The 16794-nt window shown below is 39.8% G+C and overlaps 1 protein-coding gene across 11 annotated transcripts in view; it reads right to left on the bottom strand.

The window, feature by feature from the left end:
* The window catches only part of LOC124619226 (iron-sulfur protein NUBPL), a 40095-nt gene extending 36960 nt beyond the window's left edge, over positions 1–3135 (bottom strand). For 2 of the 11 annotated variants that reach the window (XM_047145456.1, XM_047145457.1), the window contains exons 1-2: positions 2702–3125; positions 2527–2617 (exon numbers count right to left, since the gene is read on the bottom strand). Coding sequence is in view for 1 of the 11 variants with exons in the window: in XM_047145466.1 (XP_047001422.1) it covers positions 2527–2614 (88 nt within the window). In the remaining 10 variants the exon portion in view is untranslated. Of the gene's footprint in view, positions 1–2526; positions 2634–2701 lie in introns of all 11 variants that reach the window. The other 9 variants (XM_047145458.1, XM_047145461.1, XM_047145455.1 and 6 more) reach the window with 8 other exon arrangements.
* Positions 3136–16794: the final 13659 nt, after the last annotated feature.

Genomic DNA, 16794 nt, shown 5'->3' with positions numbered 1-16794 from the left:
ACTCTACATAACGAAATCCCTATTAAGATGAAGAGGTGATTCATAGTTGATAGCTATCGCTTTGATTACACATAAATTCTACTGGGACAGTCCCAGCACGTGAAACATGATATGAGGATAGCATAAATCCACTTTAATAGAAAGATCTAACAAATATCTTTATAAGATACATGTATTAAAAACAGTCTTGGTTGCAATTTATTCTTTTATTAAAAACACATTTTCCTATTGTGAGGTATCTTCAGATTATCTACAGGGATAACAAAATAAGCAAAAATTAGGGTATTATTTCCTATTAACAGTTGTTTGCTTCTCCAACGTAACCAAACTGTCACCTCCCACACTAACCTAGATTTCAGCCTACATTAGAAATCAGTCTGTAACCACAACTAAGAGACTAAAGAGGATATACTATCACATTCCAATGACAATCTTTATAACCACAGAATGATACAAACTACTATTCTGTATATGACACAGGACAAATTTAAATTTCTACATGTTTACATTAGCAAATTCTGCAACTAAATGAGCCTTCTCCATTCAAGGAACACTTCTCATTGCATCACATGTCCCAAAGCATTGATTGTCTTACCTGATCAAAACGGTATCCCAAAGTAACAACAGAATAAACTAATAGTGGCACGATCTGATAGACCTTGTAAATTCATTTTTTCAAATTATACCTACCAACTTTTTCGCAATATCTCACACATTTCAGAGTTCTGCAGATTTCCTTTAGACTGTTTGCCTTATTCCCTTCCCACTCATTGTTAGACCTTTTTTTTTATTTATTTATTTGTCCATATAAATTTATTTTTTGTCTACATAAATACATTTTACATTACATATTGCATATAAAAGATACTGAACAGAAAATTGTAGTTTTGCAGTAGGTAGAAGTCACAGATTTTTTTAAACGTATGTAGCTCAGAAGGAGGTGTTATATGTCCGGGTAATATGTTGTATAGCCCCACCCACCCCCCCTCCCCCCAAGTTTCTACATTCTAATGAAATAAGCAAAACTCTCAATGATTCTGCTGCCTAGACACAATCATTAGGTTTACAACTGTCACTATTAGCAAAGAAGTGTAGTATTTAAAGTTTAGTATATTACAAAAAGAACAATAGCCACAGAATTTGTAAGGGTCAACGGAAGCGTCCAATTCCACCTGTCTGCTTTGACCCACAATGGAATGATGTTGTGGTGAGACACATCATTACAGCGTGGTGTTTTTGAGTTGGTTTGTTGTGGATGTGGTGTTTTATTTGATGAAGCCATTTGGTTGTGGAGTGGTTAGTTTAACATGTGGTATTGGGTTCACTTGAGTTTTGGCTGTCATTGTGCTAACATGGTTTTGAGTTTAGGTAGTTGATGCAGTAATGAGGATTGTGGAAGTGTTTTCAGTGATTTACTAAGGTTTTTTGTTTGTGTGTTCGGTGTTTTTGATAGATCTGAATAGTTAGGTGTTTGTTGTGTGGAAAGAAGTCTAATTTTTTATTGCTTTTTGGTTAGGGATGGATGTGACAGGCATGTGGGTGTGCACGCACATGTGCACGAGCACCGTGGCCAACCTAGGTGGTACTGCTGGAGGATTTTGATAGCATGTAATTTTTGCTTTGGTTTTATTCTATCGTAATTATGATGTTTTCTCTGTTGTATATTTATGGTGGGTCAGTAACGTTTTAATTCATGTAGTGAATATGGGGTATTTGGTTTTTTGAGCTGGTGAGGCTTGGATCCACTTTTCCGAGTTATAGGTGTTGGTTTCTTTGTATCGATAGCTGCAGTTCAGCTATATAGGCCAAGGGAAATGTGGGATTCCACTTTTCGGATATGTGTTTTTGGATCAATAGTTGTGGTTGAGCTATACAGCTCTAGGGAAACGTCTGATTCCTGTGGTTTTGTTAGTGTGGCGGAATCTTTTAATTTAATTTTCTTTGGACATTGTTTTAGGATGGTGCGCCGTTTTTTCATTGTCGTACATTTAGCTAGTCTCCGCCCAAATTTTTCGCGGTTGTCCCGCTTGTTTTATTTTATTTCTGGAGTGATACGTTCTTGTGTTATTTTTATTTTTGATCGCGTTTGTTGATGTATCCATGCAGTGACTTCATTGTCCCCATATTGTCTACGCTGGAACTAGCCGTTTCTTCCATATTGGTGACGTCATGGTACAAAGCGGACAGCTGGAATCGGACGCTTCTGTAATACCGCCCGTAAAATTTGCATAACATTGATACAAATTAAAGGCGTAATTGTGTTCGCCCTGTTCTGATCTTACATCTCTGTGATGATGCATCTCAAAATCTTTGGTATGCAAAAATTAATATTTTTTTTTGTTCCTTACAATATACATAAAAATATGACTGTTCAATGTCGACAGTCCGACTTGTTTTCATTAACGTCCTGTCCGACATGGTCCCGTCGAGAAGAAGCACCTTCAGGTACGAGGAAAAATTGAGCACACAGCTCTCACAAACTACTCCTAGTCTTTGTATTATCGATTAATTGGCATGTATACTTACACAAGCCAGAAACTGACACGTTCATATAACCGGAAAACTGCGAAATCCTCAGTGTTACAGAGTTCATGGAAATACTCAACAGTTGCATTTACTGAAACAAAAAAAACCTACAGGACAATGTGAGGTGGCACGGAATTGTGCTGTAGCATGTTAAACTCAGAATAAAGTCATCCACCTGCAGTTAAAGAGTGTAAATATTACCGGGAGAACAATGGCCACAACTTTGCTCATATATTTTACCTCACATTCATATGCTATTATCCCTCTCGGATCACATCAGGTCTTCTTGTGCAATGAAATGAGAGAATCATAACTGCCAAATAAAAAAAATGTTAACCCATTTCGACAACATCAATGTTATTTGATTACGCGTTAGACAATTGCAATAAAACTGATACAAATTATCTCAATTCGCTTAACTTGTACATGAATTCATTCAGTATAACATAACTAATGGCACCTATCAACGTCCCATGTCGTCGAACAACATACACAAAACTCCGACTCCGAAACTCAACTACCTATACTCTGTACTCAACTCAAGTATTGATGGTATAATACCGGCCTAGCTCATAACTCAAGTCATAACACAGTACACACAAACGACTATCGATTTAAGCAGTCTCGATTTTACCACTTTCAAAAGGCATTGAAAACTTGCACATGCATGTCCCCATAATTGACCATGCGAGCCAACTTGCGTGTGGAAACACACTGTTGGCTTAGTGCCATCGTAGCTCAAGATGATGGTCAGAAGCCATGTTTAAAATTTTAATAAATTCAGAGTAAAAGTTGTTTAAGTTACTCGTCTCACTCTTGCAACTCCCCTCAGCTCTGCACAAGGGCTTCACTAATTGCCGTTAAACGGAACTACAGTATCCTGATACTGTTTAATGTTCGTTCAGTAGCACAAACGTTCAGTGATTGATTTTTTATTTTATTTCGTTGACTGTTTGTAACGGAGCATAGCACAAAGTTACAGTATTTGGTAGACGCGGGTGCTGACGTGTCAGTCTATCCATCTGCCTGTCTGCCACGTCACAAATCTAATCACTGCCACCTTTTCGCGGCCAGTGGTTCCACAAGAACAACGTATGGCCATGTCGCATTAGTTCTGAACTTGGGCCTGCGGCGCAAATTTGAATGGCAATTTGTCGAAGCAGATGTGACGCACCCCATACTTGGAGCGGATTTTTTATCATTTTATGGACTCCTGCCTGACCTCCGTCACCGACGCCTTCTTGACACTACTACCAACCTAGCAAGCCAAAGTCGTATGCGTTGTGTGGAGGACACAGCAGTACGAGTGGTTACTGGTGATTCTCCATTTATAGAGCTCCTCAGCCAGTTCCCAGAGACCACATACCAGGTGATAGGTGTTCTGCCTCTGAATTGGACATGTCCAAAACGTCGTCAATATACACCCCACCCCCACCTGTGCAGCACTCGACGGTGTACTATATTTTGACTACACCTGGGCCACCACTTCATGCTCGACCGCGCCACTTGACACCCCAGAAACTAAAGAAAGTTAAGCAGGAATTCTCGTGCACGCTAGCACAAGGAATCTGCCGCCCATCGAGCAATAGTTGGTGATCTCCTCCACACATGGTACCAAAGAAGAATAACGGATGGCATCCATGTGCTGACTACAGACAGCTCAATGCCAGAACCATTCTAGATCGTTATCCAGTCCCGCATATCGAAGATTTTACTGTCAATGTCCACGGTAAGCGAATCTTTTCTACTTTGGACTTGGTTCATGCGTTTTACCAGATACCTGTGGTACCTGACGACGTTGCTAAGACTGCCGTCTGCACACCTTTCGGACTCCTTGAATTTACCCGATTGCCTTTTGGACTTTGTAATGCTGCCCAAACGTTTCAACGGCTCATGGATGAAGTGATACGTGTTTTAGACTTCTGTTATGTGTATATTGACGACGTTTTGGACATGTCGAATTCAGAGGCAGAACACCTATCACACTTACGACAGATCTTCACTCGTTTACGTGCACATGGCCTGCTCATCAACCCATCGAAGTTCATTTTTGGAGCAGCTGAAGTACAGTTCCTAGGCTACACTATCAATGCTCAAGGCATATGGCCATCACAGGAGAACGTAGACGCTATAATGAATTTCCCCGAGCCTACGACAGTTAAAGAATTACGTAGAGTTCTTGGCGTAACCAATTTTTACCGTCGATTCGTTCGCAATCATGTCTTCCTAGTTGCACCACTGAATAAGTACTTGCAAGGTTCACCGAAGCAGAAAGACAAACTCCAGTGGGACAGTAAGGCTGAGTTGGCATTTAAGAAGCTGAAGACTGCCATCGCAGAAGCTACACTGTTAGCGCACCCAGTTGTGCAGGCGCCTCTCGCCCTGATGGTCGACACATCAGCAACTGCAATCGGTGCTGCACTGCAACAGCAAATAGACGGGCACTGGCAGCCCTTAGGCTTTTTCAGTAATAAGCTATCGCCATCTCAACAGAATTAGTCCACATATGATCGCGAACTGTATGCTGCATATGCTGCCATTAAGAAATTTCGTCACTTGTTGGAGGGACAGCAGTTCACTCTCATCACAGACCATAAGCCACTAATGTACGCATTCCGCCAGCACCCTGAGAAGGCATCGCCACGTCAGCTGCAACACCTCGACTATATCGGACAGTTCACTATCAAAAATGTCCACATTGAAGGAGAGCTAAATGTGCCAGCTAATGCACTCTCCATGATTGAAGCAATCACTGAAGCAGTTGATTTTGAATCTCTCGCCATAGCGCAAAAATCTCATACTGAGCTCCGAGATTTGTTGGCGCGACCATCGGGCCTACAACTCCACCGTATTACACTGCCACTGTCAACCTTGCTGCTGTATTGTGATGTCGCCACCAACAAACCGAGACCTTTGTGACTATTGACTTTCGCCAACAGGTAATCACCTCTTTACGTAACTTGTCGCACCCTGGAATATGAGCCACTACCAACATGGTGAAGCGAGCTTTTGTCTGGCCACACATGAAAAAAGATTGCAAGCAATATGTGCGACAATGTGTGACTTGTCAACGGAATAAAGTTAGGCAGCACGTTAGGTCACCTCTTGGCACATTTTTTCCTCCAACTCAGAAATTTGATCATGTTCACCTAGACCTAGTAGGACCTCTCCCACCATCGTAAGGATACACCTACTGCCTTACAACCATCGATCGTCTTACACGCTGGCCCGAGGTGTTCTCGATCGCCGACATTACCGCCGAAACTGTCGCGACTGCATTCTTCAGGGGATGGGTCGCTCGTTTCGGGTAGCCACTACGAATCACAACATACCAAGGAAGACAGTTTGAGTCGTATTTGTTCAAAGCATTCTTTATCCTATTCGGTACAAGGTACATTAGAACTACAGCTTACCACCCGTCAGTAAATGGTTTAATTGAACGCATGCACCGCCAACTGAAAGTGTCGCTTCATTGTCACGACTCACAGTGGTGGACAGAGACGTTGCCCATTGTCCTCCTGGGTCTCTGTGCGTCGCTGACAGAAGACCTGAACGCCACAACTCCAGAACTTGTTTATGGCCAGCCGATATGACTTTCCAGCGAGTTCTTTGCTAATGTGCCAGACAACGGCAGCAGCACTTCAGATTCTGTACAAAAGCTGTGTACACAAATCCGGCAACTACACCCCATTGCTTCAAGGGATCAGCAGACCCCTCGCCCATTTGAGTTTGACGAGCTACAGGAATGCCAATATGTCTTCTTATGGCATGATGCAGTACACAAGCTGCTGCAGCCACCCTACGACGGACCTTATCATGTCATCAGTAGGGAGAACAAGACAGTCTATGTCGATGTTATGGGTACACCAACCACCGTCTCCATCGAAGGCTCAAACCAGCTTTCTGCGCTCCCTACACTGGTATGGGTGCATCTACACACATTAAGGACATGACTGAAGATCCAGTCACTCCACTGGACGTCACAGGCCAGCCTCAACGGACGTCTGAGGCTACCTCTAATGCACCATCAGCAGCCTGTGCACGACCCATTGTAACCCCGTCCAGACGACATCTCCATTTAAACAGAAAGTACCATTGAAACTAATGGGGGAGTGGTGAAGTGCAGTCTTACGTGCAGTGTAATGCTGTGTGCAAGTGATTACCATTTGTAATTATTATCTCTGGCGCATTCTCTGACTTATGTTTCCTCATTTGTTTTTATGCTGTTCTGTTGTTTAATTTTTTTATTAAAAGAGTCGTATGAGTTACGGTGTGTTTTTTATGTTACAATTAAGTAAATACAATGAGTCCCACAACAACTTCTTCGCCAACAGCTACATTTGAGACACATTTTACAGATGATTTGCACATATATCACTCAATGTAAGTGCAATATTACATCATTTAACGATAAGTAGTTCAGGAGATACGGCGTCATAATGAATGAGATGCGTGAAAAACTGCCTCATCATGCATGACATTTAAATTTATTACTTCTTTGTTAGTAACTCTATTTGTAACAAATTTCGTGGACAGTATCCACATACACCATTCAATGCACCTACAATATTGTACCATTGTATGAGACATAGTTAAGGAAATATGAAGTCATAAACATTATACACAAGGTCAGATACTGCATTGTGCGGATATGGACACTGAGCTATAAATAAATACCCTGGCAACGCCGTGTTTCTTCGCCTGTCTATTATAAAAAGTGCAACACAACATCAACAAAGAGTTAAAAATGCATCTCATTTATCCCAATAATATGTAATATAATCGAGTATTATACATAACAGGTTAAATACACTACCACTTACTCAGTTTTACACATCAGGACTTCATGTCTCGCCTTTCTATTGTTACGGCAATTCAAGGCATTATAGCAAAAGTGTACAACTGCTTTTAGAATAAGACAGTTCTGTAACACTACCTGGTATGAATAAAGCCTTCAACCCAGTTTTCCATAAAACACTTGTTAATAAGCAACGCCACTGTGTAACATAGGCCATGAAGATCAGAGAAAATGCCTTGATTGAACTAGCTCTCCTGTTTTGTTTCGTCTAGCGGTAGGCCACCATTGTAGTGCTGTTTGATAATTAACGTAAGTTTTATCTGTATTTTTGAAAAATGTAATAGAAATTGTTATTAGAAAGTGTGTATTATTGACTTAGATGTCACCTCTCATGATCAAACCATTAATTATAATTAACAAAGTTTTTGCAGAATTTCATAGTGCAGGGAGCTCATCTCCCATAGCAGGATTTAGTCGGCCATTATGCTGACTGTATTATTTAATTAAAATTTCATGTCATAATATTAAATGTAAATGTGAGAGGTTTCTCTACCTTGATCTTACAATAGTCTCAGAGTTAACAGAGTAAAAATAAATCTTGTTTATTAATATTTAGAATACTGAATGAGTTCAGTATGTTTCGAGTTTGGCCGCCTAACGGCAGATGAGATTCTCTCCAGTTTTGCCTTACAAATAGTGAACAAGAAATATTGAAAATATTTTCATCCAATAAGCTCTGCAATTAAATGAAACAACTAGTTCACTGTTATCAATCACTATTTTATTATAACATAACAGCTTAAATACACTGGGTAACAGTGAACTAGTTGTTTCATTTAATGTCAGTAACAGTCACGGTAAAGCCTAAGTAACCAAAAAATGTTCGCATTTAAAGCTCTGTAATATCTCAGTTAATCTTTATGTAGTTTGGTACATAAATAACCAGTAGCCCCTGAGACCCATACTAATAATTATAAAAATAAAAATATATAATCATCCCATGATAAATAGCCACACACACACACACACACACACACACACACACACACACACACACACACACACGTATACCATTATAAGTGGCGACCAAGAACGTGGGGCTTGAATTTTTATGTACCAACATTCTATACAGAAATATTGAGTACATAAAAATAACTGAGGTATAGTGGTATTTATCAAAAATTTTACAAAAATAGTAGTAAATATTTATACGTATGTAACGACGTGTATGATGCAAGAATTAATACCATATATATAACATTGTTCCATGTTCCCAATATAAAAACTTTCACCTGTACGAGACTGAGGCAGTGAAGATTTATACGCCTGAAGCTGAATCAATACATACAATTGTTTCAATGGAGATACACTCAGCAGCCAGCAACACTAATTACTTAAGGTAAGGGTATAACTGCATGTGTACCGAGCGAGGTGGCGCAGTGGTTAGCACACTGGGCATTCGGCAGGACGACGGTTCAATCTCGTCTCCGGCCATCCTGATTTAGTTTTTCCATGATTTCCCTAAATCACTTCAGGCAAATGCTGGGATGGTTCCTTTGAAAGGGCACGGCCGATTTCCTTCTCCATCCTTCCCTCACCCGAGTTTGCACTCGGTCTCTAATGACCTCGTTGTCGACAGGACGTTACATACTACTCTCCTCCTCCTCCTATAACTGCATGTGCTTCTGGGCTGGAAACGAGAAGAGGAAGGAATCTGAGGGCCATGCACTGCTCTGACTTTCTTAGCACAAATTTATCATAATTGTGAATCACGTTCTTTTGCCACAGAAAGAGTTTGGTTGGATTCATTTACTATAACTTAGTACTAGTGTGTGAATCAGTACTGGAATCTGCTGCACGGCGGATAGTATTTGAGATAGAGCTCACATAATCACCTGTGCAGTTTTCAGATAAACTCAAGTGCAATTAACGATAGGTTCACATGTGTGTGTACTGACACCAAAACAACATTTCAGTAGAGATAGATTTTTTGCAGTACACAGGAAGTATTTAAAGGATTACACCACAAAGTGAGTTTTTGAATAGGTGATAGCTTCATTTTTAATAATTAGTATGATTTCATAAGGTAATTTTTTGAAATTTACCTTTGTGTTTTGTATATTTTGTTTATTTCTTGTGTGTGACTTTTGGGGAAACAGATTTCCGTTTATATTTGTGTCCGGTTAGTGAGTGTAAATTTATGCAAACATGGTTAAGACACGGAAGGAAAAACTAGTAGAGAGCGAGAATATGTCTGGGTATGATACAGATGATAATGTACAGGAATTTCCAGTAAAGAATCCACTCGAAATGTCAGGCTCTCAAATATCTAGACAGGAAGGTGAACAGCCTGTGACAGACAATGTATCAGGCAATGCTGAGGATCAGACTCAGATGAGCAGAGAAGTTCACTCAGTTGCTGGGACAGCGAAAGATGATGCCACTGTGTCAACAACTAATGTTGTGCAAATATCTGCACCAACAGCTGATTTCTTGACTGTAATTATGGCTCAATTGGATCTGAGAGAGAAGCAACGTGAAGAGAAACAAAGGCAAGAACGCCTTGAACGTGAACGCAGGGAACATGAACGTGACGCTCACATCCTGGCAAAAATGAATGAAATGTTTGAACAAGGCGCTAGTGTCATATTTGTCACAGGAGATCGATGTGGTAAAACAACAAGTTGCAGAATTGGTTGAACAAAACATAGACATTCCTCAAAAGGTAACACAATTAAGCGAACACATAGATCAATTAGACAAGGCGCATGGTGTCTTAGAAAATCAAGTGAAACATGTTGTTAAAACTGTAGGCGAAATTTCAAACAATTTAGGACAAAAGATTGATGACTATGTCACACAAGCTGTGGCTCTATTGGAACTCGAGGCACAGTTACCGACGTGCTCGACATCTAGTAGAAAGATGCATTACGAAAATGTACCACTTAATATATGTGGACTAAAAAAATCAGACTGCGAGAGAATGCAACCACTAACGCCGATGAATTATATCGGCATTGTCGCTGCAAACGAGGAAGCAGGTTCAGACCGAGATTGCCACGGAAAAAGAAGCCATATTATGCTCATTCCTTGTGGTTAAAAATCTTACAGTGCCTTGCATCCTGGAACTTGATGCGCTGCGTGAAATGAAGGCTAGAACTGACCTCTCCTGGGCCAAATGCACTTTATCCTATCACAACCTGAAAATTGACCTGGCACTGATAAGGACTCCGGACGCATATATAAATTACTGCCGGAATGTCTGAGTAACTGTAAAAGATCCAGATACATTGAATATCAATGACTGTATCATTAATCAAAATAGTAATGAACAGGAACCCGATTGGGAGACGGAAGCTGTCACTATCAAACAATAAACTAAAGAAAAAGTAGTCAAATCATCTGACTTAAGCCTCACACAACAAGATGACTTAAGTCATGTATTAAATCAATTTGTAAAAGTGTTCTCAGAGAAACCAGGAATCTTTAAGAGATATAAATTGGACATGCAGGTTAAGCCCCATCAAACATCCTGCCATGCTACCTACTCTATGCTGTGGTCAAAAGACACACCATGAGAAAAGAGATCCAAAGGAATATAGATAATTAAGATTTATTTCATGTATGTTTAATTTTGTGTATATGCTTAATATATGTGGTAATTTTTAAGTATGTGTATGAGAGAGTTGCTTATGAATGAAGGTCATGCATTTAAATGTGTGCAATCAAACAAAGTGTTAGTAAATGAATCCGCGTAATGGTACTTCACACAAAGGTGGAAATGAGAGAGAGGCATTGTGCATGGTTGTCGGAAATGCATACTAGCAGCGGATAATTGACTGAATGCGATAAATAGGAGGATTTAATCTCTAAACAGTATAGTACCTTAAGGTATGACAGATATTTAACATCTGCACAGATTCCAGCTTGGAAACACTTGCAGTTACACCCGTACAAACAAGGCAACTGCAAACGCAGCAACAATAAAAGCAATGAATCAGTGTTGAATCACTATAAAGAACATACGTAAAAAATTTACTGAACTCACGAGTCCAGAAAGACCAATCTGTTGACACTTTCAGTAAGAGGTGCCAACTAGATCAATCACTTAGTACAGAGTGATAAGACGTATCTAGAAGGAACTCTGATTCGTGTAATATATGAAATACGATGATGTAAAGTCAGAGCCATATTTCTTATGTAGCTCAAGTAATAGTTGTTAAAATATGTTCCAATTTACAATTGAGACTATTCGGACACTTAGTTAGTGCAGTATGGATAAACTGAATCACTAATTGGAATGTGATGGAGAAAGTGAACAGTAAACTATGTGGTAACACACTGAGTGTTGACTGTATTTCTTCTTCTTCGGTTATCAACCCACAGGTTGGTTGGCAGCAGCACGCCATTCCGTTCTTTTGTCAACTTTCTTCTTCATATCTGCATAGGTCTGGCACCCGATGTCATTTATTACTTGTTGAATGTAGCTTAATCTAGGTCGTCCTCGGCGAGTTCTTCCTTCAATGATTCCTTCTAATATTCTCTTAATGAAATTGTTATGCCGTAAAATGTGACCTATGAAGGTTATTCTTCTTTTCTGTATATTTCGCCAAAGAGATCTGTTTTCTTTCACTCTTCTGAGGACATCTTCGTTTGTAGCCTTGTCTCGCCAGCTGATTTTTTCCATTCTCCGGTAGCACCACATTTCGAATGCCTCTAATCTTCTCTTTTCTTCTTTTCCACTAGTCCAAGTTTCACATCCGTAAAGGGCTGTACTCCACACATAGGTTTTCATGACTCTCTTTCTTACGTCTAAACTAACATTTCTACTCGTCAGTAAGTTTCTTTTTCCATTGAATGCTATTTTGGCAAGTTGTATTCTGTTTTTAATGTCACTTTTGCTCCTTCCATCTGCTGTTATTTTGCTACCTAAGTAGTTAAATTCTGTAACCTGCCCTAGTTTCTCTCCCTTTATTGTTATTCGTATGGGTTCATTGTAGTTCAGGGCGCCACTCACCATCACTTTAGTCTTTTTCTTATTTATTTTCATTCCATACTGTTCTTTTAAGGTGTTTTCCATTTCATTGAGTGCGGCTTCTAAATCTTCTTTCCTTTCTGTAATTATGGCGATATCATCTGCATATCGCAACATATCTATTTTCATTCCGTTAAGTTTTATTCCTACTTCAATATTCTCTCTTATTTTGTCTATTGCTTCTTGGATATATGCGTTGAAAATTACTGGAGATAGTGGGCATCCCTGTCTCACTCCTTTCCTTATTCTTGCTGTTTCTTCTTTGTTTTCCTTCTTAACTAAGGCTGTTTCATTTTGGTATATTTTAAAGATTATCCTTCTATCATTATATTTCAGACCAGCCTTCTTCAGAATTCTAAACATTTCTGGCCATACAACATTGTCAAATGCCTTTTCGAGGTCTACGAAGGCTATAAATACTTGTTTGTTTTTGGAAATTTGTTTCTCAATTATTAGTCTTAAAGATAAGATTGCTTCCCTCGTCCCTACACCGCTTCTAAAACCGAATTGGTCTTCACTTAGAGTGCTATTCAATTGGTTTTCAACTCTTTTCAAAATTATTCTTATTAGAATTTTTGATGCGTGTGAAAGAAGACTGAGTGTTCGATGGTTTTCACAGTCCATAGTAGATGCTTTCTTAGGTATGGGGAATATGATGCATTTCTGATAGTCTTCAGGAACTTCACCTGTTTTGTATATTTTCTGTATGAGTTGCAGTAGTGTAGCTTTCATTTTGTCTCCTGATTTCTTAATTAGTTCAGAAGGTATATCATCAACACCTGCCGCTTTCTTATCTGGTAGTTCTTTTAGTGCTTTTTCAAATTCATCTTTCAGAATTGTGTCCCCTAGTTCTTCTTTCTCTACTTCTTCGCTTAATTCTATCATATTATCTGTTAGAGGGTCTCCTTGATATAGCTCTTCAATGTATTCTTGCCATCTCTTCAGCGTGTCATATCCAAATAGTACCTTGCCCTCTTTGTTCTTTATAGTTCCTGAAGATTTTACTTTCCGTTTAGCAAAGTTTTGTTTTATTGTTCTGTAGGCCAAGTCAGTTTTTCCTTTAACCATGTTTTCCTCCACCTCTTTACAAATGCTGTTGAGGTAATTTTCTTTTGCTTTCCTAGATTCTCTGTTTATTTGGTTTCTAAGCTTTCTATATTTGTTTTCGCTTTGCTCGTCAGAGGCATTTTTGTATAGTCTTCTTTCTTCCATTAGACAAATTATTTCAGGTGTTATCCACTCTTTCCTGTTTACAGGTTTGGCTTTCCCAATAAATTCTTCTGCTGCTTTATGTATGCCTTCTTTGATTTGTTTCCACTCCTCGTTAGTACTCCCGGGAATAATGTTTGATGCCATCTCATCAGTTTTCCGTGCATAAGGGATCACTAGTTCTTCAGACTTTAGGTTATCTCTGTTCCATACTTTGTTCGTTTTTCTCTCTAATCGCTTGAGTTTGAGTAAGCATTTCATCATTACAAGGTTGTGATCACTATTAATATCCGCAGACGGGTAGCTTCTGCAATCCTTGATTTGGTTTTTAAAACGCGATTTTACTAATATATAGTCGATTTGGTGTCTTCTAGTATCTCCTGGGGCTTTCCACGTGTACCTTCTTCTTTTATGGTGGTTGAAAAGGGAGTTCGCTATGACCAACTTGTTTTTGGCACAAAATTCAATTAGCCGGCTTCCTCTTTCGTTTCTATCTCCTAGACCATATTTCCCTACAATTCCGTCAACTTTCTCTTCTCCAACACTAGCATTCCAATCTCCCATTATAATTAAGTTCTCTTCACCTTTAACATAATTTATAACTTTGTTGATGTCTTCATACACTGTTTCTATTACATCGTCTTCTTCTGCCGATGTCGGCATATAGACTTGTACTATTACCGTGTTCTTTGGTTTGGTTCCAATTTTGACTAGTATTATCCTAGTATTTAGCAGTGAAAAACTGTTGTTCGAGTACAGTGAACTAAGATAAATAAAATTAACAGCATACATTGTGGTCCCTTCCCTAAGAAACAATCTAATATGAGAAATAATACTGACATTCATACTGTGGAAAAATGTTTCTGTGGACAAGAGAAACTTCCGATGAACGGAATATTCACAGTGGACTGTGAATGGACGCTACGGGTAGCGCACAGCGAACTGCAGATTCCAGGGCCGAGAAACGCACGCTAGAAATGACACAGGCCAAACATAGTGAAGTGAAAAGTGTCACAGCAAGGTACTCGCATGAACACTCAACACAGTGACAGTGTGTGTGTGGTGTCACCGCCGGACACCACACTTGCTAGGTGGTAGCTTTTAAATCGGCCGCGGTCCGCTAGTATACGACGGACCCGCGTGTCGCCACTGTCAGTAATTGCAGACCGAGCGCCGCCACACGGCAGGTCTAGAGAGACGTACTAGCACTCGCCCCAGTTGTACAGCCGACGTTGCTAGCCATGGTTCACTGAGAATTACGCTCTCATTTGCCGAGACGATAGTTAGCATAGCCTTCAGCTACATTTGCTACGACCTAGCAAGGCGCCGTATTCAATTGATATTGAGATTCTATTAATGTATCATCAAGAGCGATGTTCTACAAATGTGGATTAAAGTTAAGTATTCCAGAAGCTACGTACTTTTCTTTATAGCATTCATTACGTATCCTGTTTCAGACCTCACGCCAGCCTGCGTGAGTTTAAGCGCGTGCCTTTCGGCTCCCTCTCATTGTGTCTAGGCTGTCTTGTCTAGACACAACAGTGTGTGCTGAGTAGCGATCACTTTAAAAAAATGATTAAATCTGTTATATAGCTAGAGAAGGCCGAAATGCACGCTATAAGCTCACGCAGGATGGCGTGAGGTCTGAAACAGGACACGTAATGAATGCTGTAAAGAGAAGTACGTAGCTTCTGGAATACATAACTTTAATCCATCATTTGTATACATCGTTCTTGATGAGACATGCTTCATACGATAACTATCAATTGCTATGGCGCCTTGCTAGGTCGTAGCCATTGACTTAGCTGAAGGCTATTCTAACTATCTTCTCTGCAAATAAACGAGGCTTCGTCAGTGTTGCATCGCTAGCTAAGTCGTCCGTACAACTGGGGCGAGTGCTAGTAAGTCTCTCAGTCTGCGATCACTGACAGTGGCGACATGCGGGTCCGACATGTACTAATGGACCGCGGCCGATTTAAAGCTACCACCTAGCAAGTGTGGTGTCTGGCGGTGACACCACAAAATCCGAGTAGTGAAATGTGTGAGTTCGACCAAGAAACTTATCTAAAGAACTGGACCCCGTACGTTCGTACATTACTTCAGTGCATACAAAACAGTAAACGCGAATGACTGTGGAGTGCTTGAAAACTAATAACATTTCTTTCAGCACTTGTGATATGTGTATTTGTCTTGTTTTGCTGATGAATTGATATGCGGTCAAATATTTGCATGTTACGCGAGGCGAGGGCCGGCAGATGTTCCTGACTGCACAGCTGATGCGCCGCACCTGTCGACTGACCGTCAGCTGTCGGCACGGACATCACAATGCAGGTCAACAAACTGTCTGTAACTGTGGCAGGCTGCTGCACACGCTTCTGTTGTCACCAACAACGATTCGCCGACAGCTCTAAACTACACCAGCGTTGACGACTCTTACTTCGATGCAGTTTCGAAATGTATTTATGGTTGATGACGAATTAATGAACACCGACTACAATGTGAATCTGTAACAGACACAATGTGCAAAGGACACCGAAATTAATTACATTGACACTATATATAGTTCTTATTGCGATGTATATGTGTACGTGCAAGCACAGACAAACATTCTACGCGAAGATGATTAATAGTTCAGGACAAACGTACTGTGTACGTAATTTCAATTAACTTCTATTTCTTGTTGTAGTGTATGTATATATAGATATATATATTTCTTTGTTGATTAATTCAATGGACATATTATCAGCATAAATAATATAAAGAGAGACTGAATGTTAACAATCCGAAAGCTCCGGATGAGGTTTTTAACCTGTATTTCCTTACGCCTGTAATCCAAATGGGAGAGCGTAAGCAAATTCGTACCGGGTGTGTAGGATTCCGGTTTGTTCACATTCCTGATACAAAATATGGTTGGAACAAATAGTTCTATAAACCTGTAATAATGAGGTCGAAACATATCTAAAACATACGAACGATATAGTACAAATGTAACCATACATGTAACTGTGACTTGACCACAAATGTACCTACCTTAATCATGCAAACATGAACACTTAAATAAGGATGTAAGACGGTAGTGAGACTGTACATAAAGAAGTAAAACACATTAAGTATACCCTCACTAGGGGGCCCATGTGACGATATTTCACATAAATGGACGTTTGGAGAAAGAGAAAAGAAGTTTTTGTCATGAGACGTGTGAAACATAAATTTTCTAAAGACTAAG

This window comes from Schistocerca americana, chromosome 6 (assembly GCF_021461395.2).
Source record: "Schistocerca americana isolate TAMUIC-IGC-003095 chromosome 6, iqSchAmer2.1, whole genome shotgun sequence".
Taxonomy (NCBI): domain Eukaryota; kingdom Metazoa; phylum Arthropoda; class Insecta; order Orthoptera; family Acrididae; genus Schistocerca; species Schistocerca americana.
Note: the sequence above shows the minus strand (reverse complement) of the source record. Positions and strands in the feature narration are given on the sequence as shown.